This window comes from Cupressus sempervirens, chromosome 2, assembly GCF_028749045.1.
Source record: "Cupressus sempervirens isolate cs-2001-9-10 chromosome 2, ASM2874904v1, whole genome shotgun sequence".
NCBI lineage: Eukaryota > Viridiplantae > Streptophyta > Pinopsida > Cupressales > Cupressaceae > Cupressus > Cupressus sempervirens.
The window spans coordinates 742,630,023-742,657,184 of record NC_143119.1 but is presented as its reverse complement, the minus strand read 5'-3'; the positions used below and the strand labels follow the sequence as shown (position 1 = coordinate 742,657,184).

At 34.3% G+C, this 27,162-nt stretch overlaps 1 protein-coding gene across 2 annotated transcripts in view; it reads left to right on the top strand.

Moving 5' to 3' along the window:
* LOC149575517 (Rho GTPase activation protein (RhoGAP) with PH domain-containing protein) overlaps positions 1 to 27,162 on the top strand; it is a 77,859-nt gene that overhangs the window by 6,444 nt on the left and 44,253 nt on the right. For both annotated transcript variants that reach the window (XM_089815275.1, XM_089815276.1), the window contains exons 4-12: positions 2,288 to 2,364; positions 13,130 to 13,200; positions 13,324 to 13,402; positions 13,558 to 13,702; positions 14,072 to 14,191; positions 15,659 to 15,736; positions 15,948 to 16,003; positions 16,190 to 16,259; positions 26,114 to 26,201. In XM_089815275.1, the coding sequence (XP_089671401.1) occupies positions 2,288 to 2,364; positions 13,130 to 13,200; positions 13,324 to 13,402; positions 13,558 to 13,702; positions 14,072 to 14,191; positions 15,659 to 15,736; positions 15,948 to 16,003; positions 16,190 to 16,259; positions 26,114 to 26,201 (784 nt within the window). The remainder of the gene's footprint in view (positions 1 to 2,287; positions 2,365 to 13,129; positions 13,201 to 13,323; positions 13,403 to 13,557; positions 13,703 to 14,071; positions 14,192 to 15,658; positions 15,737 to 15,947; positions 16,004 to 16,189; positions 16,260 to 26,113; positions 26,202 to 27,162) is intronic.

Here is a 27,162-nt window from a genome sequence, read left to right as displayed (position 1 = left end):
GAATGGTTCCTTTTCCAGCAGGCTTGAGGTTTGATTTATCTGCCAAATAAATTGTACAACAAACCTTCATAAAGTGCTTCAAAATAATGCTGAAATGTCATATGTTGTGTTGCTCCAGAATTTAAGACCCAAGCATCATACGATGAAGAAATAAATGAATTATAATAGGCAAAATAGGAAACAAAAGTACTTATTCATCATTATCACTTCCACAAGCAAATTGGGCTGGTCCTCAAAATTTATCCTCAGAATGAAGAATTTTTTTCTATGTTATACCATAAGAATTTGTGTTCATGTTAAGATACAAATGTTGCCTATCATTTTAATTGTCAAATTTGGGGTGGTTTTCACCATGTGCATCTCCTCTCCCTCTGTTTGTCCATTGGTCTCTAACTTTTCCTTGTCACTATGACCACCTCTAGAAGAGCTCTTATTTGGAGGTGCCTTTTTGACGAGTAAGACAAACGTTTTACCAATAATCAAATTTTCTTCCACAAGCTTTTTCAGGTTCTGCTAACTTTTCAACCAATCAATAAAAAATGATGGTCTTGAATTGATTGCTTGGAGAGGCTCTAAATAAGTGGAATGTGTTGGAATGAGTACCCTTATGAGGGCTGTGAGATATATATACCAACTTTCCTGTCGGCAGCATCAACATCTTGATTTAAGGCTCTAATTTCAGAAGCCAAACTCATCAATTCTCCATTCTTCAAATAGAGAATAAATAACTTCAACTGTAACTGAACGAATTCTAGTTCAGAGTGATAATCATACAGATCTCTCACATTATGAAGGCCTTACCAAGCAAATTTGCATCCCTGTGTGTGTCTTAACACATCATCATTGACAGACAGCTCTTATCCAGGCAGAGGATTTTTTGAATTTTGTATTGCCATATTTCTTTCTCATTAACAGCAGTTGGTGCTGTAGGTTGGATAATCTCCATGACAAATATCACACCATAGGTCATTGAAAATGAGTGTACTTTCTATTTTCTGTGCCATTCTGTTCAAGTAAATTTTTGAGTTAATGTTTCGCCAGAAACTGCGTTGTCAATTATAAAAACTGTACACAGTTTGCAGATTCAAAATTACTGCTCAATCTCTCTTATTTAAATTTATAATAAAAAAGCAAGATGAATTGTTTTTATGACAAAATTAAATTGATATCCCCTGAATCATTTTTTGCCTTGTCTTCCTAACATGTCTCAGACTGCTTTTGTGAAGGGATCCAACATCTTCAGAAGCTTCATAGAATTGAACCTGTGCTCTAATAACATAGAATTGAACCTGTGCTCTAATAACACTGCCAGGCCAGGATCATTGATTGAATAGAAAATGGCAAAAGCAAACTGTGTATTGCATTATTTGATTACACAAAAGAAGAATATTTGTATTATTTGCTTTCAGAGGGACTCATCCCAGATTCACATGTTATAATATATTGGCTACTCATCCTCTGATGCTCGTGGTGATATGAATCAGACTGCTACCATGTGTGATATATAGGTTTCATTATAAATAAGTGTTGGCTGTGTCCTGACAGCCAGATGGCATACAAGATCTGTATATTTATCTTAAGTTGATTGCAATAAGTCTGTTATTACTTGTTTGAGGGGAACTTTGGAGTTGGGTACTGCTTACTCTCTACTTTCTACAGATGGAAGTTCCTTATGCAAGTTGGTTTAGATAAGGAAGATAATTCTTGGTGTCAACTTTACTCAGCTAGCACAGAGCAAGGAACATAAAGTTTGGTCCAACGAGACGGTGGCACCTTGATCTGATGTTGGCACTTCTACTGACAGTGTTGGCTGATGGGGGTTGTTAACATATTAATCGTTATCGTGGCCTCCTTTTATTTGAGAATGCCTCCTACTTTATGTTTTGGCCAGGCAAATGCTTGTCTTCTTTTTGGCCCTTCTGAATAAAATGGAACAATTGTTTTCTGGAACTCCATTTGAGTTCTCACATAAGAATGTTACTGAATTTTAAAAGTAGAAAGGTGTCTCCTGTCGCTAATCAATTATACCTGTTAACAAGTGCTTTCAGTCAGGAAATGTCTTATGATTGGAATCTTGCACGTGTATTCATTGTAGGAACTTTGCATTTTACAATGCAATTGTATTGCTTTGATTTGTTTTTGAAATTTCATTTGAATTTCGTTTGTTTTGATGTAATAAGTATAAATGTTGCTTTTACCAAGGCTCCTTGATCACAATCTGATATCTGTTATTTGTCAAGAATGTGATTGATAGGAACATTAACCAAGTTAACTTTTATATATGCAGGATTAGGCTGGAAATCGTGGAAAAAGCGGTGGTTTATTCTTACACGAACGTCTTTGGTCTTTTTTAAGAATGACCCCGTAAGTTGAAAGGAAAGGTTTTTAGTTGAATTGTTAAGGAATACTTTTGTTCACTGTTTTATAATTTCTAAAGTCAAAACGAATATTTCGTCTATTCTTTAATAGATGATTTATATAGGGTGACTGCCATCTAGAAACAATCTTTTTGTCATGTTTAGAAGTCCTTATTATGGTTAGAGAGGGAAAATAAACATGTAGATCTTTTTAATGTGTGAAGTAAAAGTCAAATTCAATGAGAGGAGGATTCTTATGCTGTCTTGGAAGGCCTGGATACAGTGTAAGATGTGTTTTTCAGTTTATCAATGAGATCATCTGTCATTAAATATTCAGGTTACCAAATCAGACTGTCACCTGCTTTTTATTAATGGTCACAACTTTGTTTGAGTCTTTATTAGATTGATATCATTGCTCATTAAATCTAACCATTTTTCTAACCAACCAGATGAGGATGACTTTAGTAGGAATGTCTCATTCTGCAAAACCATGAAATCTATTTTGTGGTGCATTCTATATCAGCACAAGATCAAGTGAAATATAACACCTTTGGTTATCATGAGAGGCAGTGGCCTGACAAGATAGCAAATATATAATTTTTTGTTTTTTCTGTAGGGTAAGTTGCTTTCATGTGCAGCATGAACAGCCAACGCCTTCAGGCGAGCTATGGCTAATAAGTCAAAATGTTGAAACTCATGAAAGGATTTCTACTAGAACTTAAGCAATCTGATTTTTGTTAGTTGACACTTCCAGAAAATTTTCTAGCAGTCACAGAGAAATGTAATCAGAATTAGAAGTCTTTTGATGCCTCTACATTAAACTGCCACTGGAAACCAGTCTGTTTCCCATTGCTTCTGGCAAGTTGCAATCAATCCACAAATAAATTTATGGATAGTAATCTTAGATAAGATGGAAGGGACATCTAAGGGAATCTAACCACTGCAGAAGACCTTACGAGCTAGAAGTAAGTAATCCCAATGGGAAGACAATGGAGCACAATTTTCTGAGATATACAGGGCAACATTTACTTGCATTTTGCAGAGCTACTTAAAATGACTTACAGATGAAATTCCCAAATGAGATGTGCTGAACCCTTATTAGGATGGGTAACAATGTAAGAATTAGTGTCTCTGGCAAGCAGCAGCAAGTATATTTAAGAAATGTGCATGTGGGTCCATGTGGTATGTGGAGACAATGAAAGAGCTTTTGCTTAGTTGATCTGGCATTCAATGTTCGCTGTATAATTAATATGACTCACACCTAGCTTGTTCAAATCTTTAAGATTTTAACTTCTAGGCTTTATTCTCTTGGTACTATGATACTCAAATGTCAGTTCAATGACTCTTAAAGTACTTCATTTAATGTTATAAATGTTGGTCATCAAAGTCCTAATTGCTGGTATGATTAGGCAGGTTCGTGGTGTTGTCCCCTCCTTTTGTAGAGAGTATTATGTCATCTGTGAGATTGGAATTGGGATTTCCTTATGTCTAGACAATGCAACCTCTTGGATGCTCTTCATAAATCAGTATTTTGTATTTTAATTTGTTGGTGATTCGCCTAACAAGAAAGCCTAGTTGCCCGGCATTGAACTTGAAGCCCAGGTCCATTTTTTGAATATTCTGTATGATGGTCTGGAATGGTTTGTCTTAAATTTTTTTAAAGGATTCCATAAAGCCTATTCAAATTTTAATTGACAAAGTAGTGGGCAACTAATCACTTGTCTTTCCCATCGAAGATTTTTTTTGATAAGGTTGGCTATGAACTTCTCTCTTATAGTATCTCACCTAAAAGTATTAACACCTAAAAGTAGTACAGTGTTTGGAAAATATTCGCAAGTATGCTTATGGCAATGCATCTGGAACCAGTAAATTGGGCATCTTTAAAAGGGTGACTTCTGTGAGAGCAAATCTCTATTGTAAAGACTCCAAAAGGAGAGATTTATGAGGTCTAGCCAATGTGGGATAAATCTACCCACTTGATGCAAACAAGTTGCATTTTTGTAACTTCATGTGATGTCTCTGTCATGATCTGCACCGCACCTATGCTCTTGCACAGGGTTTCCGGTTTTCCTTTCTAATGGTCATTGTAGTGTTTCTAATATGTGTCATTATCGTCTTGACATGTTTAGAGTTTATTTAACCTGGGTTCATCCTGCATGTGAGATAGATTCATTTACCATTATGCTTCTGATTTCAGTTCCATGAGTTCCCTCCAGTTAGAACTTCTCATTGCCTTCTCATGTTATTTTTACATGTACCTTAAAATTTTATTGACATATTTTGTATGTTTGTGGACATTAATAGACTCTCTGTTTCTGTCGTATGAGGTTTTGGGGCTGTCTAGACGTGTGCCTGGGATATGGGCATTTGTTAAATATTAGGGGGTTTCAAGGGAACGTGTTAAAATTACATTTTTTATTGTTGTTGCAGTAGTGACTGAACATAAAGGAATAATTAATTGATCATGGAAGAATAATAGTACCCTGTAGCATCATACAATGTAATAGTAAATACATAACATTTTTTTGTCAAAAAATTAATTATTTGACATAACTGATTTTCCAAAAAAAGAATAGAAGTGAGGACTAATATCATTCAACAATGGGAAGTATTAGAAGCTCGTGTCACTTAATATCAGTCAATCAATTCTATGTTAGTTTTAATCAATACCCTTCTCCACACCCCATTTTTAAATGTGAATTTAAAATTAATTTTCTTTCATTCCATTTTTTAATTGGGTTTTAGGACTTTTTAATTGGCACAATTTATATTTTCCTTCTATGAATTGTGTAATGGTTATTAACTTATTTGATATGTTCTACTTGTGTTTAGAAGAATGCTGCACACAAAACTGGAATATTATATATCTTTTTTCTTGGTATCTCTAACTATTGTTGTCTATTAGTGTCAAACACTTAGTCATTTACAAGGCAAAGTCAAACGGTCATCATTGCGACCGAGCTATATAGGCTGAGTCATATACATAAGTATGTACGTGCCGAGCTCTATAGGAGCCGAGTAAGTGTATGGTCACTGAGTATTTTCTATACAAGCCGAGCTTAACATCGACCGAGCATTTCAAAGCATACAAGTGTCGAGTTACATAGTATGTGCCAAGCACAATACAAACCGAGTAACAGTAATGTTGAGTATCATAAAACAATAAAGACCGAGCAATGCAAAGTTTACATAAAAGTCAAGAATGATATAGATTTTGAGCTAAATCGTTTTCGAGCCGACATGGAAGGAACATTTAATATGTACAGAAGTTGTTAAAGAGTGTTTTACGCGTTAATAACGTAGATCACAGATCCCTATGTTTTGTGATCAATGATTCATATGAAGAGGTTAATTATGGAAGCATCTAGAAAACTCTTTATGAAATTCTTTAAATATAGATCTTAACCTAGTTCGTGTGTGTGATGTGGCGATGAGATGAAAAGAGAAGAGTGTGCATGCGAACAAGAAGAAATATGCAAATGATGGAGTGAAAGATCGAGATCTAATCAAAAGTCAGTGAAAGTGTTCCGATTATCTCTTAACAGAGCAAGTGACCTATTTAGAGCGATGAAGGGGAAAGAAAAGTATCATCAAATCAGAGGAGAGGATCAGTTAGCAAGTAGAAGACTTGAAATCAGCTTACAGAGCATACTGAGAGTCAGGTACTGAATCAGTTTTAACCAACTTGAATCAGGGTAAATCTCTTAATGGAGTGGTCAAAACAGATCTTTGTAAATCTCCTAATAGAGTCCTTACTTTATTGTAAGTGTTAAATCCTCTGACAAGGTGAGACCTAGCAGTCTCAAACGCTTTTAACAATGCAGTTCCCTCACAACGTAGATCATATATTGTGATCAAATATTGTAACCCTAGTTGGTTAACTTTATTACTACAATAGTTACAATTTGTGGTGTCATCCCCAACCCAGTTTTACCTTCACCTTGGAGGGTTTTTGGGTAACAAATATTGTGTTATATGTTTATTTTCATGCATGTGATAGATTAGATTTACATGTTACAACAAGTTTATTATTACAAGTTTTACATGCACAAGTTAACTGAGGAATGTGAATGAATTGGTGAAAAGTGCTTAAATTTCTGATTCACCACCCCTCCCTCTCAGTATCTTGTTATCATGTATATACTTCCATCAATCAACAATTGGTATCAGAGCATTGATTCTCTTAGAGAAGCTTATTCTCTTGGAGATTAGATCTTGGAGATGGAAGCTTTTAAACTGGACAAGGTTATTGACAATCAAGTGATTGACATCCAACTCATACTGCAGAAACTTGAGAAAGCAAGACAAGATTTGAAGAAATCCTTAAAAAGAAGAAAGGAATTGGCTATCGTGGATAAATAATTTTCCTATGAAGAAGTTGATAATGAAGGACTATTTGAATCAATCAATCCAAATGACAAGGTATCCGCAGATCTACTTGAAAAGAACAAACTCTCGAATGAAGAAATAAGAGGATTGAAAGAGAACATGAAATCTAATTAGTAAGATTATGTGAAGTGACTGAACAAAAAAAGAAAGTTGAAGAAGACAGGACCATGGCTGAAGAAGACAAAAGGGTAATGGCTACCAGATTTGAAGAAAGGATATCAGATGTGTGGAAGCTCACAAACACTCAACTGGACATGATGAATCAAGTGATGCTTGCAAATTAGGAATTAGATCATAAGGATGTGGAAATTGCAAATCTCAAATCACAGAAGGACATACTGAAGAATGAATTGAAAACTGAGAAAGAATCTATGGAGAGATTCAACAAACCAAAAGAAGCAATGAAATACAATGAAGAACCCATGAAGTCATCTAGTGAAGAATGAATTGAAAATTGAGAAGGAATCTATAGAGAGATTCAACAAACCAAAAGAAGCAATGAAGTACTTTGAAGAACTCATGAAGTCATCTAGTAGCATTGATGGATCAGGACATTCATACATTGAGCAAAGAGAATCATCCAGGAATGGAAAGCTAAGGAATGCAAAGTCAAAGGACAAACCAACATGCTTTCACTATTGAAAACTTGTTTATACTACAAACATTTGTCAAAGCAAACATGGTATGCAAAATCCTGAACCTAAGTTTACTGGTTATTGTTTTTACCGCAAGAAACAAGAACACCAAATACATGAATGTAGGTCAAGAATGAGGAATGCATCTACTACACCTAGATTTGAAGGATATTGCTATAATTGTCAAAGGTATGGGTATAGAGCATATGAATGCAGAGCTTAGAGAAAACCTTATTGGACAAAGCAAAGGCAAAATTATGCACGTAACAATGAATGTTCCAAATGTCACAAGTTTGGACATATAAGCAAGAATTACAGGATTCAAGTGCATTCAACAGATCAAGCAAAAGACAAAGGTAAAGACAAAGTAGACATTGGGCAAATAAAGGAGATGAATAAAAAATGGAAGAAGAAAGTAGCAGATTGAAATATTGGAGTGAATTGAGAAAAGGTCACCTAATCCAATAGAGAAGGTGATCATGTTATTTCAAACAAAGCAAGAAAGGTATGTATGGAACTATATATTTAATCGATATATGATACATTAGTTCCTTACATAAAATGTGCCAAAGTTCATATTTGCATATATAAAGATGCATAAGAACAGGATGCCGAACCCCAATTTATGTTGACCAAGCAATTCAGAAGTGAAATGGTAGAGACTAAGACCAAATGAAATGGTAGAGACCGAGTGATATGGAAGAGACTGAGCTGTAAAGTAAAGACCTAATTCAAAAACACCAAAGTCGACCAAGACAGCTGGCTTCCACCTACCTAAGGACACAACATTAATGGAGACCCTAAATCGATCAAAAGAAGGTATATATTGAATTTTGAAGACATTATCTTATATCTTGCATACAAATTTCAAGAGTACAAAGAAATTTGGTGATTTGAGCAACTATCAAAAGATTTCAAGAGCGATTTGGATGTGAAGCTTGAATGAGTGGAGATCTGAATTGTGCTGAGTAATCCAAAAGATAAAGAAGAAACTTCAAACCCTAATAAAGAACATGGCAGCTTCATCTGCCGTTGGAATGAGCCAAGTGGTTGGTAAAATTCAACTGGTGAAGAGTGACACTTGTCCTCCACCAAAGTTTCGTGCTATTCCAGAAATTGCAATAAAAAGAGATTCAATTGGTGTGCAATCCTCGATACCGCCCAAAGTTATTATGATCAATGATGTAAGGAGCCGTTATGTGTAGATTGGAGAAGGAGACTATGAGATCAGAGAAGCATATGAGAAGTTATGTAATGAAGGAATCTTGAAGGATGAATTTAAATTTGTTGAAAGGAAAGGGTTTAACTCGTGCCTAGAGTTTCCAAGAAATTTCAAGATTGAATGGATTAAATTTTTTTTGAGCAGAATCCATGATATGAAGTACTGGTTACAGAGTGGACCCATGGAGATCACAAAGAAATTGATTCACAGAGTTACAGGCTATCCCACCCTAGATAAGAAGAAAACTATGCGATGCTTGAGTTGAGAGGAAATTGAGGCAAACGCAGGTGCCGAGTGGAATGGACGAGGTCTATTCATTACAAACATTTCTGATCCACCAATCGAATTTGCTAAGGGTTACTGCTCACAAATTTTACCAGTGATCCAGATTGAACAGTGTGCTGTGTGTGGCAGTGGATCAAGCATGGAAAATAGTGATGAAAATCATGAATATGATCTTGCCAAGTTGCAAAGACTGCACTAGCAAAGAATCTGTCATCTATTAGAAAAGCAAAGAATTCAATGTGTAAGTTTGGATCCCTCATTGTATGTATTTTCTTTTATATCAAAAAATATATTCTTGGTGTTGGTGATGTTGGTTGGGAACAAAACAAACTAGTGACTAGACAGATAAGCGGATACATTACTCAATTAGGAGCAAATTTTGAGAATGTCATGGATGCTTACTTTGAGGAATTCAAGCAAAGAATGAAGATGAGGATGAGGATACTTGAAGAATTGGTCACAAGGTATTACAATGACATGTTTTCTTATAGATTCAAACAATACAATTGTGTAGGCAGTAAAGCTGAGGAAGGCTTGGTTACAAAGTTTTGATTATGAAATCGATAGTGGTTTAGCAAGTGCAAACATTGTTGCACTATTGAAAGAAGAAATAAACACTGAGGCTGAACTTTTGGAAGATATGAGGAAGCTAAGGCTAGAATAACTGTAAGTATCAAGATTTCTTCTAAGGAGAAGAAAAGGAAAAGAATGATTGAAGACCTAGAAGCAAATTTGGGCACGCTAGGCAAGGGAAAGGAAGCATTGCAGATAACACAAGGTCTTGGAGGATGAAGAAAAAGGCAGTGGTGATGAGAGGAGGAAGAAGAAGAAGGTGACAAGGGTAAAGCCAGAGTTGTTGTCACTCCACTGAGTAAGAAGGCTCAAGGAACTAAGAAGAAGCCAGTAGTGACACCCCTCTGCCCACCACCATCTAAGCCAAGAACTAGGGCAACTGGTAGTGCCGAGCAGATTGCAAAACAAAGAGTAGTGGAGACTACAGAGCCTAGTGCCCCTAAACCTAAGAGAAGGAGATTGGTTAGAGGACCACCTATAAGGGAAACCAAGTCCATAGAAGAGGTATGTGCAGATCTTAGAAGATCTATAGGATTATCTAGCTTTAGATTTGTAAAATATGATACACTGGATCATACTGACAGAACCAAAGTTGAGGAGGCTATGATAGACATGATTGCAAATCAGAATCTAGCTCCTAGTGAAATTGAGAAAAAGATATCTAAGGACTTATATGCGAGACTAGAAAGAAGATGGCAACAGGTAGAGGAAGAAGAGAAAAAGCTAAGAACTAAAACTTCAGTCAGAGTTATGCCATCTGTCCCAGGATCAACAGGAAACATTTTTGGCAAAGCACAAGAGCAGATTTGTTCCTAAGTATAGAATGTTTTTGATTTTATAGAATCAAATTGAAGCTGTAGCACAACAGGATGAATTGCTTTGGAAAAGCATTTTGGGCTATCAACCAAGGAAGTAGAGACAATGAAAGGAATTGAAATTGTGACCATTGAAGATGACCACAATAGTGGAGAAAGTTCAGGTGTGCCAAGTCTTCAAGGTAGCATGTCACCAATGTATGCTGACATCCTTGACACTTCGGAGGTCGAGCAATCAAGGCTCACAGGTATAGAGGCATAAACTGAGGTGAAAGATACAATTATAGTTAGTCAGATGGTTTCAAGACCTCATATTGAGGAAAAAGTTGAGCTGAATCAAGTGCGACCATTGTTGTCTCGAGCACCGATGTACAAACACGACCGAGTGGTGAAGCTCCCTCACAAACTCCCAAAGCAGTGCCGAGCAACAACACTCCTTTGCCAAGTAAAAGAGGAAAGGCAATAAAGGACACTTCACTAGATATTGGAGTTAGTCTGGATGAAATAATTGAGATGCCATGATTGGATTTGGCAAATATCACCTTGGAACAAACAATTTTGTTACAAGAGATTTTGGCGAAAAAGAAATTGCATTAAGAGTTAAGGAGAGAGCATAAACAAAAGTAGATACTTTATGATGTGAAAAACATTTTTGTTGATGCTTTTGATATTCAAAATTTTGATGAAGCCCCAATTATTACCCAGCTTGTATATATTGTTGAACAAGTGAATGCTAGTAATATGGAATCAAATGAAAAGTTGATGGATTGGTCATCCAGAAGATTCAAGAATAAGGTTGTGGATAAAGTGTCCATAACCATTGCCGAGTAGAAAGTGCAATTGCAAGAGTGTGTACAAGTTATACAAGAACTTATATAGAAATTACAACATTTTGTCAGATGTGCCAAGATTCACAAATGACATTCAGGCACAAGTACACTAGATTCAAGCTGAGATAAAGAGATCCAACAACATTATTTCATAGTCAACAAGATCTAGTATTGATCATTACAATAATTTATTGAATGCTCAAGGCACATTTGTAACGATGTAAATATGACAAAGTGTTTTTTTTCCACTAATGTCAAAGGGGGAGATTGTTGGTATCTCTAACTATTGCTGCCTATTAGTGTCAAACACTTAGTCATTTACAAGGCAAAGTCAAATGGTCATCACTGCGACCGAGCTACTCTATATAAGCCGAGTCATATACATAAGCATGTATGTACTGGGCTCTATATGAGCCGAGTAAGTGTATGGTCGCCAAGTATTTTCTATACAAGCTGAGCTTAACATCGACCGAGCATTTCAAAGCATACAAGTGCTGAGTTATAGAGTACGTGCCAAACACAATACAAACCGAGTAACATTAATGCCGAGTATTAGAAAACAGTAAAGGCCGAGCAATGCAGAGTTTACATAAAAGTCAGGAATGGTACAAATTTTGAGGTAAATTGTTTTTGAGCTGACATGGAAGGAACATTTAATATGTGTAGAGGTTTTTATAGAGAGTTTTACGTGTTTATGATGTGGATCATAGATCTCTATGTTTTGTGATCAACGATTCAGATGAAGAGGCTAATTATGGAAGCATCTAGAAAACTCTTTATGAAACTGTTTAAATAGAGAATATCTTAACCTAGATCGTGTGTGTGATGTGGCGAAGAGATGAAAGGAGCAGAGTGTGCATGTGAACAAGGAGAAATATGCGAATGATGAAGTGAAAGATTGAGATCAGATCAGAAGTCGGTGAAAGTGTTCCAGTTGTCTCTTAATAGAGCAAGTGACCTATTTAGAGCAATGAAGGGGAAAGAAAAGTATCATTAGATCAAAGGAGAGGATCAGTTAGCAAGGAGAAGACACAAAATCAGCTTACAGAGCATACAAGTCAAGTACTGAATCAGTTTTAACCAACTTGTATCAGGGTAAATCTCTTAACAGATCTTTGTAAATCTCCTAATAGAGATCTTACTTTATTGTAAGTGTTAAATCCTCTAATAAGGTTAGACCTAGCAGTCTCAAATGCTTTTATCAGGGCAGACCCCTCACAGGGTAGATTATATATTATGATCAAACATTGTAACCCTAGCAGGTTAACTTTATTACTGCAGTAATGAATATTTGTGGGTGTCATCCCCACCCCAGTTTTACCTTCACCTTGGAGGGTTTATGGGTAACAAATATTGTGTTATGTGTTCATTTTCATGCAAGTGATAGATCAGATTTACATGTTACAGCAAGTTTATTATTACAAGTTTTACATGCACAAGTTGCCCTGTTTTGCAGAACTGGCACAATAGGTGGGGGGCGGGGGTAGTGGCCCTCTGCATTGAAGAGCCTTGGACCTCTTGCTTCAGTAGAGGCAAAGCTAGTAGATCCTTTACTATCTATATGTATTTAGGCACTTAAAATTCTGATTCACCCCCTCCTTGTATCTTGTTATCTTGTTTATACTTCCATTAATCAACACTTTTTGACCATTGTGGGGGTCTCTGTTGTCAATGCAGATGCTTCCAATGATATAGGGAATGCGTCTTCCTGAAATGGTGATGTAAAAAATCAATCTAGAGCCCATGTTATAGAAAACATATGATAGATGGCAGGATATGCCTATCCCTGAAATGCCTATCCATTCTTCCTTGCTTAGTTCAAGACATTAATACTTATTTGGTGTAATCATATATGTTGAGAATTCCAGTCCAAATTAAGATCATCAAGCACTTTCCCATTTGTTTTCAGTTTAGGTGCAATATAGCTTTCTTATTTAATGGCTGGCTGTGCCAAATGTTTGTGATATATTTGAATTAATAACTGACAGTTTTGTGGTCTGTTTCCATTTTGTACATTGTTCAGAGTGCTCTTCCTCAGAAAGGTGGAGAAGTCAATTTAACTCTGGGGGGGATTGACCTTAATAACTCAGGAAGGTAGAATACCAGCCAATTGTTGTTTTGATAATATCTTGCAGTGTATCTTCTATTTTAATTTTGTTCATAATTTTATATTTTAAAGAAATTGTTTGTCCATGTTTGTGTGCATAAAACTTGCAGTGTGATTGTTCGAGAAGATAAGAAGTTATTGACTGTACTTTTTCCAGATGGACGTGATGGGCGAGCCTTCACACTCAAGGTTTTTTGTTTGGGTCCCCTGTTTATTACCAGGGGTTAATTTGAACTTTAGATATAATGGCCCTATTGATACTATAATTCATCATGCTTTTAGGTTGTGTTAACATTTTACTTTAGACTCATTGAAAGATGCATTTCTTGTTCATAACCATTCAGGCAGAGACTTTAGAGGATTTGTTTGAATGGAAGACAGCACTAGAACAGGCTTTAGCTCAGGCGCCCAATGCAGCCCTTGTTATGGGGCAGAATGCTATATTTCGAAATGACTCAGCTGATGCAACAGAAGGATCTGGAGAACATTGTAAGTTATTGGGACAGCTTTTAAGTTTAGAAATTCTTAAGCTTCAGCTTTTGTTCTGTCTAGTGTGTCTAAAATAAAATATAATTGTAGAAGAGGCCTGCCATCTTTTTGTGTTGTATATAATTTGATTTAACATAGTAAGCTGCCACATTTTTCTGCAGTAACTCAAAATTAAACAGATGTGTTGTTCTGCATTCCCAAGGACATTCTATATGTAATTTAACAGTTCTTATTAGTTTTAATTATTTCAGGATTAAAATATCATGCCTCCATCTTTGCTATTCCTACATATCTATTGACTTGATTTTCACCGATTAAAGAAAGTGGTGATAGAGTCAACCCTTTTCATTGTTTTTTTGTTCTCTGCAGGGAGGGACAGGCGGCCTGTGAAGTCTTTAGTTGTGGGCAGGCCAATTCTTCTTGCATTGGAGGATATCGATGGAAGTCCTTCTTTCTTGGAGAAAGCTTTATGCTTCATTGAGCAATATGGTAAAATGTTTCAACTGTTCTATGTTTCTTTTTTTAATATATGCGAAGTTGTGTCGTCATTGTTGCAGCATTTTGTATACACTAGTATACAATCAGTCATTTGAAAGGGAATTTAGTAGTTTAAGATGTCAGCTTTTGATTTCAAATATTTTAGCTGTTGGTATTTTTAACAAACATTACTTGAATTCTGTTATGGCAAATTTTCTGTAATGTCATGGTATTATCAATTATGAATTCTCCCTCTTACCCAGTTATTTCAATATTAATGACGCACATTTAGTTGTAAAACATATTCTTGTACTATTTCTAAACTTGTATTTCAAATTTCTTGCTTGTGCCATTGGAGTCAGATTTAATGTTCTATAAATGTTTATTTCTTTTTTTGTCTATTATTTTTGGTAAGGTTTACAAATATGTCTCAAATGAGAAATTGACGTACACAGTGTGACAAAACAGAAGCTTACTTGAACAGCAATTTGCAAACACCATCAAAATGGATTTCAGGATCACAGAAACAAGATTAAAAACTTGTAGTAGCTAACCAGGGGCAAAAGTTCTACATCAAAATCAATAGAACATATAGAAAAAGCATATTAAGGAACATATCTATACGAAAATGTACCATTAAATCTTCAAAATTGAGAACACTATTTATCTGTTTTGATACATGTCTTGACATAAGTTTTCAGTTTATATTTAGAAGTATTAATGAAGAAACAGCTTCTCTTTGTATTTGTTGAAGTGACAGTGTGGTGTGATATACTTTTGTTCTTTAGTTGTCATTTTCTACATTATGTTCACTAATTCTGGTTGGAATTTGACATTGGCTTTGATGTATAATTGATTTTCTGCTGAAAAGTTGTATTTTCTAATTTTAAGGTTTTGTTTAGAGGTTCTGTGTTAGAAATGAAGAATAAAATGATATGTCAATATGCTTATATCTTTATATGTAAAAGCTCTTGGACAGGGGACCATATTTAATGACTACAATGTTCGAATTTCATGATGGAAATGATAAGAACGTTTCTGAGGAGTACTCTCTCTTTTTTATTGGCCAAAAATGGTTTCTGAATGATAATATGAGAAGTAAATCCATATTCATATATTAATATTTACAATTCATTTGACATGATGAGTGTAGTTAGTAGGGTGTCTAAACTAACTTTAATAGGAAAATCATAAGAATGTTCCATCTGAAGATTCTTTGTTTCACTGAGAAAGATTGATGATTGTTAATAAATTTATTTCTAGAAGAGTATTTTTTACATCTTATACGTTTTAGCTTGAAATGACAGTATTTCCATCTATTGGGTTAATTGTGGATCAACCATTGGAAAATTATCATATTATTTTGTCAATAAAACTTATATTTGGTTTTTTATTTTTGTTTATTTTGTTAAATGCAACTACTCATTGTTGTATGCAACTGATACTAGTGCTGAAACTGCCCTTTCACCTTTTTAACAGGAGTTAAAGTAGAAGGTATTTTGCGTCAGTCTGCAGATGTTGATGAGGTGGATCATCGGGTCCATGAATATGAGCAAGGTAGGTCTGTCAAATGCTCCTGTACCGTTTTTAACACTTTATGATACACTAACTACTATATCAAAATTAATATTTGTAATCACTAGTTGCATGTAATAAGTTACTATTGGGATATATTTATACGTGACTTGCTCTTATATTCATATTTTCCTTTTCTCTTTACAAATCTGTTTACCAATTTAGTCACTAAATGACAATGACACCATTTCAGGAAAGAATGAATTCTCACCAGAAGAAGATGCTCATGTTGTGGGTGATTGCATCAAGGTGGCTAATTTTTTGTTAAATTTTTTGGGTGGCTCTTTGTAAGATAGTTCCGCATCATCATTTATAGCATGATCTGTTATTAACTTATTATTGGAATATTATATTTTTGTTTCAGCTGGTGGGTTAGTTTATTTATTTTTTACTCATAATAATGGATTACATTTATTTCTCTCACCATTTTCACAGCATGTGCTGAGGGAGCTACCATCATCACCAGTACCAGCCCCATGCTGTACTGCACTACTTGAAGCACATAGTAAGGCTATGCTAGATATATCTTGCCATAATTTTTCCATATTTGAATCTTTATTAGTTTATAATGAAAACAATGTCAAATGATTTTCTACTGGAATCACAAAATGTGGAAACCATATGTTAAACGGAGTACAGTAAGATGAGTTAAGTTCTCTACTCATGTGACACAAATTTTGGGTGCTCTAACTCATTTTAAAATATACAATTAATTTTGAAAAATTGTAGATTTGTTTTCAAAACAGATAGTGATCTAATTTGAATGTCCTATGACCAAATTAGGTCAGTGAGATTGGAAAGTACATCCACTTATGACGAAAAATTGTTGTAGTGGAAACCTTGGGACATAAGAAATGTAACTATGTACAAAAGCTCTAGAAAAATGCAAACGTTACTGGTGAGAGTAAGCCCAAAGCAAGAAAACCTAGTATATAAATTCATGTGAGGAGAATCCCCTTAAAGATAACAAACACTGAGGAATGTTAGTTGTGTTCGGTGGATTATCACATCTTGCTGATGCAAGAATCCATTCTCTTTTCAATCATCATTTTGATTGAAGATAAATTATTGATTTCTAATTGTTGATTTGGCTTTGATAGCTGTACAAGTATTCAGCCATATTTAAATATTGAACCTCGACATGGACGCTAGATGCAGGTGGAGCTCTAAAATATCATTAGACATCTCCTGTAGACTTCTATTGAGACATTTGTTCACGGCATTGATCTCTTCTGTGTAGGGACTATTAGATACTCATGCATAATGTAAATATATGCTACTGTAATTATTGGATGGCATTTAGAAAAAAAAATAGAGCTCAACTCTTGCAAAAGCATTACTAGAGACATTCAAAATCATTTATCTTGGTCTTAGGAAGCCTTAATTAGTAGCTGCTCATAGAATCTGGAAGCCACATCCGGTTGTCTTTAAACTATTAGGAGAGAGACAGAAGGAACATTTTATTGGAGAAATGTAGTATAATGATTGAAAAATGTTACAATAAAAAATACTAGATTTCCACTGTCCATAATCAATATGCATCTACTTCTGGATTCAACTGTGTCTAATTTTTTAACATCAACGTTTTGGATCATAATCTGTGATTTTTCATCTGAAAGAGCTGTAAGAGAGAAACATGGGTAATTGAAGACCAAGACAGGCTCAAAAAATGGGTAGAGGAAGGGGACACCGAGGAATAAAATAACTTAAATAAGAATATTAAAACCCAAAAAAAGGACAAAAGAGGAGAGGGACAAAGATGTGAAAAAAACAAACAAACTAAGAATGACGAAAGAAAACCCCCGACAAAGACAATGAAACACTAAATATGTATATTAGAGAAAATGCATGTATGTAAACACAAAAAAATAAAAAAAATAATTATGTGAAGATGCAAATGAATAAGTGTATGTAATGCACATTAATATGTGTGCGTGAGAGAGGGAGTGGACATAAATCCATACACGTGTAAGAATTAAATATAAGTATATTTATGTATGTATATCAATACCTATATATTTTTATGTATCTATGTGTGTGTCTAAGGACTCGGAAAAACATAATATACATAAGGAAACAAAAGAACACATGAACAATGTAAAAATATTATAATATCAGGCTATCATCATGAGTATGCTTCAGAAGAAATCGACGCAATTGAAATCTAGAAATTCACAAGTCAACACAAATAACTTGATTGATGGAGGATGTTTGCTACTGTCCAGCACCCTTGAGTTATATATATTTTGGTTTAGTAATACTAATTGCTAAATACCCATTAAAGTCTTTGTTATAATCACTTGTTTGAAGCTGAAGTATTCTTTAAGATTAGAAATGTTTAGTTTCTTGCCTGTATGTTATTTTGGTTGTTTGAAACATTCTCTGGATAATGTGTAATGTCCCTTTTTGGGACTGGTCTTGATTTGTTCTAAAACCCCCAACTAGGGTTTAACTTGTACTTGGACGTGAAAATCTAACTTGTCTTTCTAATGCTCCTTAGTAAGAGATTGCCAATTTCCCAATGATTAACATACATCATCATATATGTAAATTGGATAAAATTAAGAAACATTGAAAGATTCATTATTTAATATTACATTTGAGAGTTAACATACTTAAGCTCCGATTCCTTACTTCTCTCTTAAACGTCAACCCTAAGGAGTATAGGGAATACTTGCCACAATAGTGCTTGGAAACCATCTATAAATAGGCTTCCTCAAAGTTTTTGGGACACATGTTCATACCCATCTTAGATTTGTTGCTCAAGGCATTGGTTATACATGTCCTTTATCATCTTGGGAATCACCCATCTTGTGAGGATTTACACCCGCTTCTCCCTATAAACCAACTGACCCTCTTAATAGGCTATGAATATACCTATCTTTCATTATGCAAATCTTTATATTTTTAATATATTCTCCTTATATTTAATTGATGATATACATCCATCCACGTATTAACTATTCTTGATGATGAACCTTTTGACTAGTCAGTAATAGTCTTTGTTATTATTATTAACAATTTCTCTTAGTCATTGATATAATCATCATCATGCTTTATCATACTTTATCATAATAGATTGTTTCTTCATGGGTTGATAACACAAATCATTTATGGAAGACAATAATTTTTTAAATGGCTATGGTTCATACTCAAACCATATTATGGGGAGATCATGTAACGCCCCACCGAGGGATCCAAAAGAATTAACCTAAAGTTTTACTAAGTTTGCCAAACAATTTGTTTAAATCATGAAAGATAAACCATTCACTTCAAACACATAGTAACGGAAGCAATAACGTACATTCAACTGAAGCATACATAACAGGTTACATTCCTTAAGGATCCCAAGGCGTTGAGTCACATTTAATCTAATTAAAACTAAGTCTAATCAACTACCACATCCACATGAAAGAATAATTAAAAAGTCCAATGTCCATAATATACATGATACATCCATCATCAATAAAACATAACTAAGTGCGCGGTTCCTCCCAATCGCCAATAGCATCATTAGACCATCGTGGGCCCTAGCCATCCCTTGCGCGCCCTAGCCATCCCTCGCGTGTAACATCCCAAGCCACCGAAGAGATCATCAGTATTATCATAGTAGGGATGTCACTCCTAAAACATACTACAACATATGCAGAAGGAAATCTAACATGCTAAACCTAACATGCATGAATATAACATAAGATGATCTTTCAAAGCAAATAACATCATCTATCACATGCTAATCATCAATATAAAGAAACATACCAGTGAATAACATCCATCATAATGATCCATGAACAGAATGAAGATAAATACCAACAAAGAATGCTCTAGCCACGGTGAGTAGGGACGGATCTCAAATGGTAAGAGTGAAAAAGCACTACCACCCGACCGCGTGGAACCTAAATAGCCCACTTCCATCGTGCTGAGGAGATAATCTCAAGTCCCAAACATGATATCAAATCACATAACACAAGATAACAAATCACATAACACAAGTACTCTCTAAGTCCAGGAATCCTAGAAGTATGCTAACTCAAAGGTTCCAATACATAGATTGACATCTACTTCCCAGAGGCACAACAAAGACATATAGGAAACCTACTATGTAAGCGGGAAAGTGTCATCGCACGAATCACGCTAGAGTTACCTTGGTAGTCTCTCAATAGACCCCGGCCCCCTAGTGATCCCTATGCGGTCACTAGTATCCTCTCGTACTGACGAGGCATACTACGGAATGCAAGGTCGCAACCAAGCGTTCTCTCTACTCCCATCCTAGTTTGTCGAGGCATGGGCAAGAACATACAATTATCTTATTAGGTTCATTTTAATACCCATTTAGTGTAATGTTTTCACTTATTAAATAACTTACAATGAGTTACCCTGGCAGCCACTTAGGGCCCCGACCCCCATTGCAAGCCACTTCCCGACACTACAAGTAGATAACCTACCCTAGGCTCATGGAATCATAAATCACAAAATCACCTCAGTCCTAAACAAGCGACTGGAAAAATACAAAAGATAATCCACAATAAGAACATCAAATCTCCTTGAGCAATTGAAAAGCATCCATTGATAATCATGAACGCAATAGTTCTCTATTGGCAACTGAAGGTATCAATGATAATCACAATATCCATCGGTCCTCATCGAGCAATTGTATAGTATTCCAAAATAAATCTCAATATCCATATCAATGATAAATCACAACATCCATCGGTTCTCAACAAGCAACCATAAGGAATCTCAAAATAAATCACAATATCCATTGGTTCTCAACAAGCAACCAAAAAGACTTCTCAAAGCAAATAATACTAATCGAAGACTCCAAAATAGTCAAGTCAAACATGCCACAACATGACAACATCAACACTTCAGTCCCATCAAGGCGACTGGAAAGTAATCCAAGTACGATTGATCGATGACTCAACAATGGTTAAGTCAAGTATCTCATAATCATACACCTTAGCTTCACAGAAGAAGATTGATGAGCATCAATGAACAATAAATACAACATAGAGCATATGATCACATTACCATGGTTGGGTCTTAAAAAGATCGAGATCAAATAACATCAACATGCCATCACATTTGCATGACTCCCAAGCCTTTGGTAGACGTCCTAATTGGTCAACACTCTGGGACCACTCAAACCCCAAACATGGATAGCATAATGAACAAGATACAAACACCTATTTTAGTTTGTTTTCGCAATCACATGGTTAAGCAAAATATGCGGTTTCAGTTTTCGCTATAAGATTCTTCGTTTGACCTCCAAGTCAACATAGAATTATCCCTCTATTATTTAAAAACAATTTTCCAAAATAATCAAAAGATAATTATTTACCTATTTAAATCATTAAACTAATTCCCATTGACTTTTAATAAAATCATTGCATTATTTTACTAAAATCAATGTTACTAATAATTAAATGAAATTCCCTTAATTCCAAGAGCATCTCCCATTATTCAAATCATAAGAATAATACTTATCAACTTTCAAATAATTAGTTTACAATTTCTTTAAAACACTTCAAGGACAATCATTTATTTAAAATAATCTTCATTGATTTTAAGTAAAATCAATCTCATTAATAGTTCAATTATTTAATTCCACTAAACACTTATTAATATCTCTTTTCTTTTAATTTGCCCTCATTAAAAAATCCATTTACTTAAATTGACTAATAATTAATTACACTTCTTCTACTATTAACTAATCTTAATTAAATTAAATTAAATTAGATTAGTTAATAAATCATATAAAACTAATGCATAATAATAAGATTCTATTTAATTTCGAACCCAAACCCGAATCAATTTCCAAATTTTGATTTCACTAGGGGAAGGTTGCAATGATATTTTTAATTCCCATAACTGGATGAAACAATATGCATGCCCGAATTACAAAATTGAAGATTCATTTATAAAGAATTATTCAGACACACATAACAGACATGATGAAGACAGGAAAAGAAAGAGCGTAATAAAATATGCGAAATAATCACGAGTGCCTACCTGGACACTGATGCTAATTCACTACGCCTTAGAAAATTGTAGAGAAGCTCCTCCTCTCAGAACCTTATCTTTTTCGAAAATTCCTTCCTTCTCCAACATTCACAATTCCTCCAAGAATTGAACCCCCCCAAGTGACTAGGAGTGCTTGTAGAAGCATATGAGCTTTTAGAAGCACATGAGGATGTAGAAGCATACTAGGAGAGCCTGTATATAAAGGCCTCTAAGATGCATCTAGAATGTGTCTAGAAAGAACTAGGAGATAAGCATGACAACTAAGCACATAACTTCCACGATAAGAAGATAAACATGATGAGGTGTCTAGAATGTTGTAGACACCATGTGCTCAAATAATGTGCTAACTCCTAGGTGTAGACAACACATGCATAATTAGAGTGCAAACTCCTGTGTTGTCAACATGACAATTTAAAAGAGTTCGCATACTCCTATGTGAATAAGTATTAAAATAATGCACATTGATTTATTTAATATTCACTTTAACCTTTTCAATTTAATTTATTAATTTTAAATCTCACATACTTATCATGAAATTATTAATAAATTAATTTCTTTTCGACTTTTAAGTTTATTTTTGAAACTTAATTGATAAAATATTTATTAGCTTAAATAATATTATTTAGCATTTATTATAAAAATGAACTCTAAATATATTATTATTAAATTAAATAAATATTATAACATTCCAAATTTAAATTTATAACTTTCATCTCCAAATTTAATTCTTTTATTTAATTAATTTCTCAATTAATTAAATAAAATAAATATTAAAATATTATATTATTTTTTATTAAATTAAATCATTAATTAAATCTTTTAATTAGACTTAATTAATAGAAAATTCACCAAGAAGGAGTTTGACAACAATAGCAAAATGCAAACTAGGGCACGCACTATAGATCACTTCATCGATATCTTACTTCTTTTTAACAGCACTTATGGAACTAATTCACTGCACATGAGATAATCACCTTCATTTGAGTTTCTATGCTGTTGACATTAGACTCAATGTCTACGTGGTAACCCTTTCATACATTTATCACCATTTAGTGTATTCTGAGAGAAGACTATTATGGTAAATCTCGGTAGTGCGCATGCTGCCTATTTAATTTTACCTGTTGCATGCCAATTGGACAATCACTGAAAATAAATATCTTCCAATGGATTATGTGTAAACTTTCAGTCTCTAATTATCTCCATAATCACACTGACTAGTTATATCTCCGATGACTCAATCAATTTTCATAACAGATGCTGGTTATTATTTGTTGTTTTTGATCATTGGACAAATAACCATATGTTTAGTTTCCTATTGATAATCATATTTGTCAATATGGCTGTTATTCTTCATTAGCCGATTACTGACCCCTATGCTGATACCTCTATGAATGTTAATCCATACTTGTCATCATCCCATGCGAGTCTGTTTTATATTTGCTTGTCCTCTTGATTCTAACCTTGTTTCATACTTGATAGTTGATATATATTATTGTCTATCTATAATTGACAACACATCAAACTTCTAACTTCTTCATGTATGATCCTTAGATTTATATTGTGATTTTGTCGCTCCATAGACTTCACAAAATTGAAGAACTTGGTTGCCCTGATGTAAAAAGGATGGAGATATGACAAATAGGGTTTCAAATGTAATGACTAGAAATGGCAATTAAAGTTGTTTGAGGAAATAAAACCCATGTGTTGAGCAAATAAGATTACTTCATCGATATCTTCTTTTTAACAGCATTGTGGAACTGATTCACTGTACATGAGATAATCACCTTCATTTGAGTTTCTATGTTATTGAATTTAGACTCAATATCCATGTGGTCACCCTTTCATACATTTATCACCATTTAGTATATTCTGAGAGAAGACTATTATGCCGAATCTCGTTAGTGCACATGCGGCCCATTTAATGTTTTACCTGTTGCATGCCAGTTGAACAATCACTGAATTAATATCTTCCAACGGATTATGTGTAAACTTTCATAGTCTCTAATTATCTCCATAATTACACTGATGAATTATATCACTAATGACTCAATCAATTTTCATAACAGATGCTGGTTTTTATTTGTTGCTTTTGATCGTTGGATAAATAACCATATGTTTAGTTTCCTATTGATAATCATGTTTGTCAATATGGCTGTCCTTCTTCATTAGCGGATTACTGACCCAGGACCCCTCTGCTGATGCCACTATGAATGTTCATCCATACTTGCCATCATCCCATGCGAATCTGTTTTATATTTGCTTGTCCTCTTGATTGTAAGCTTGTTTCATACTTAATAGTTGATATATATTATTGTCTATCTATAATTGATGGCACATCAAACTTCGAACTTATACATATATGATCCTTAGATTTATATTGTGATTTTGTCTCTCCATAGACTTCACAAAATTGAAGAACTTGGTTGCCCTGATGTAAAAAGGATGGATATATTTCAAATAGTGTTTCAAACGTAATGACTAGGAATGGCAATTAAAGTTGTTGATCAAATAAAACACGTGTTGAGAGAGTTGGAACGAGTTAGAAAGTGGATAAATGAATGATAGTCACAAATTCCGTGTAAGTCTAATTTCTGCACATTATTGCAAAATGATAATACAGATGGGTTTGGTATGTCTGCAAACAGTTTTGTGCGGTGCAAAGGCAAAACAATTTCAAGCATTATAATGCTAAACAAAAGGTGATTTATTTTACAGACAAGTATACTATCTGGTATAGAACATGGTATTTTTGAAATTCTGATTGCAGATGAAGTATTATTGTATCTTTTAATGTAATGATATCTTTGCTGAGGTCTTCTAGTCTAGCTCTATTATGTCAAGTTGCTGTGATCCTTGATGCTAGACACAAATATATTTGCTCCTCCACCACAAATTTAGCCTTCTAGTCTAGCTCTATTATGTTAAGTTGTTGTGATCCTTGATGCTAGACACAAATATATTTGCTCCTCCACCACAAATTTAGCCTTGTTATTTAACAACAGCAGTTAAATTTTTAATCAGTTTTATAAATTATTAATAGGGAGGTTTTCTCTGTTGTGTACATGGTTATACTGAGGACGGGGATGGGTGTGAATCAGTATTAACAATTACAACCACTGTTGAAGAGTAAAGAACATAATAACACAATTTCTCTAACAGTATGTTTTCTTTATATGAGTAATAGTTATTTTACAATGTTGGAGGCACCAACCCCTCATTTGATTCGTGAGCACAAAATCACTAGAGGCACCAACTGCTCATTCAGAAGTATTTTCACAAAAAAATGCAACTCCTTTCTTAACTTCTAATAATTTTCCCTTAAATCTGCTATAGATCTGACCACCAAATTGCCACAAAGAGATTAAAATCTCCCCTTTATATCAGCACATCAACTGCTCCTTGAGCCTACAATAAAACTGGTCACAAGTCTACAAGACTAGAAATCTTCTACTCCTTATCTTATTATGAATCCTTCACAAAAAGATCAGAATCACTTCTGCAATCAGCCTTTAATCTTCTCACCTCATTTCAAAAGTGATTTTCACACAATTCCTCTCTCCAATCTGGTGTATGTATTTATTTGTTCCCTTTTTATTCACACAACGCAAACACTTCACTTTCATTTCCAATCTTTATTGAAATACATGTATTAAGATATGCTTCTTTCAAAGGTCATGCCTTCTCAAATTTGTCACCCGTCTTCCATTTCATGTATCACACCCTTTGTGCAAACTAAGTCTTTTATTATTTTTTTGCATAAATTATTTCTATGACCAATTATAGTAATTTCCATAAAGTGAATCTCTGTCCTTCATAATTCGTTGCCTTATTATCATGATTATGGCCTTTTCATAAAACATAACTCCACACCAAAATAGATTGCACCTTTTCACTTCATTAATCACTGCACTTTTGCGAATATGACAAGTGAATAATACAAATTTGTCTTATTAAGGAAGTGCAGATTTGTACTTGGAAGGTGTCGCCCAAAATACACATTTCTTAATGTAGATGCTGCTTTGTAATTTTAAAATATAATTACTTTTTTAACAAATTCAGATCTTTGCAATAATGAGATCACTTCCTGCTTGTTAGTTTGTTCTTTCTAATAGTGCTTGCTGCTGTTTATGAGTGGTAATCAGTTGTCCTATATTCATCACTGGTTCTCATAACTAATTCTCAGCCTTAGGAATATTAGTTGATCTTCTTTTAAAATATTGTCATAATTTCTTTCATCAATTGATCTGGTTTCTTTGATATCAAATGACAATATTTCAACATTCTAATCGAATTTTCAAATTAATTTTTTCTAAGCATATGTTGGATCATTCGCAGGAATGGAAGGCAAGGAGGCTCGGATTGCAGCGATGCGGTTGGCTGTTGCTGAGACATTTCCTGAGCCAAATCGCCGATTACTGCAGAGGTAAATGTTTGGCTAGGTTAAGATGTTGTGGTAATTGAGATATTGTAGACAGTACAGTTATAATTTATTTGAATCGTCATAATTATATATTGTCAACAGTATCGTTATAATTTTAGTGAATGCTTGAGCAGGATAAATTAGTTTGAATTGTGCTTCTAGGCACATATTTTAAGAGACTGTTTAGTTTTATAGTGATACATGGTAATTCGCTTGTGCATTCCTTTTGATTACTTCAGGAATCTTTGCTTTATTAGTCTTTTCTGTTTTTATGGGGAAAGGTGTCCCTACCAGATAGGGCAAATTGCAACTATAGCTTTTCAATAAAGAAGTTAAAAACGCTAGTAGCCTGCTTGTTGCTCCAAAGGACAGACATGGGTTTAGTTTTCTTCAAATTATACCATTATTCATGAGTACATAAAACATAAACTCCTTTAAAATAAATAAAATGGATGTCTAATGAAAAGACAAGACAATAATCATGCTGCTGATACAATCATACAAGGTCAGATTGGGCTCAAATTCATACAGAGCACGATTGCACAAGAAAAGAGAAATTCTTGCTTTATTTTTAGAGGTGGAATTCAATGTAATGTAACCAGAATGCAGAGGATCATGTTATACATTTGACCTTGTCCAATGATATCTGATTTGAGAAATGTCTAGTTGGGTCTATTTAAATTGTCCATTCAAAGTGTTCTTACCAAATATCCTTAGTGAAATTTGTTAAAAGGTCCTTTTTGGGTCAATGTCTAGTATTTTGGCATTTCTTTAGGTGGTTTCAACTCCCTTTCTCACTCTAAGTACTTTCTCCTTCAATTTCAGGATTCTGAACTTGGTCATCTTAGCAAGCCTTTTGTTTGTAGTGTCCTTTTTTTACAATTTTTACAATTTATAATTTGTCCTTTTGGCATCTTGGCTAGATTTGTGCTCCATGGCATGCCTTTTCTTTGTATTCCCCCTT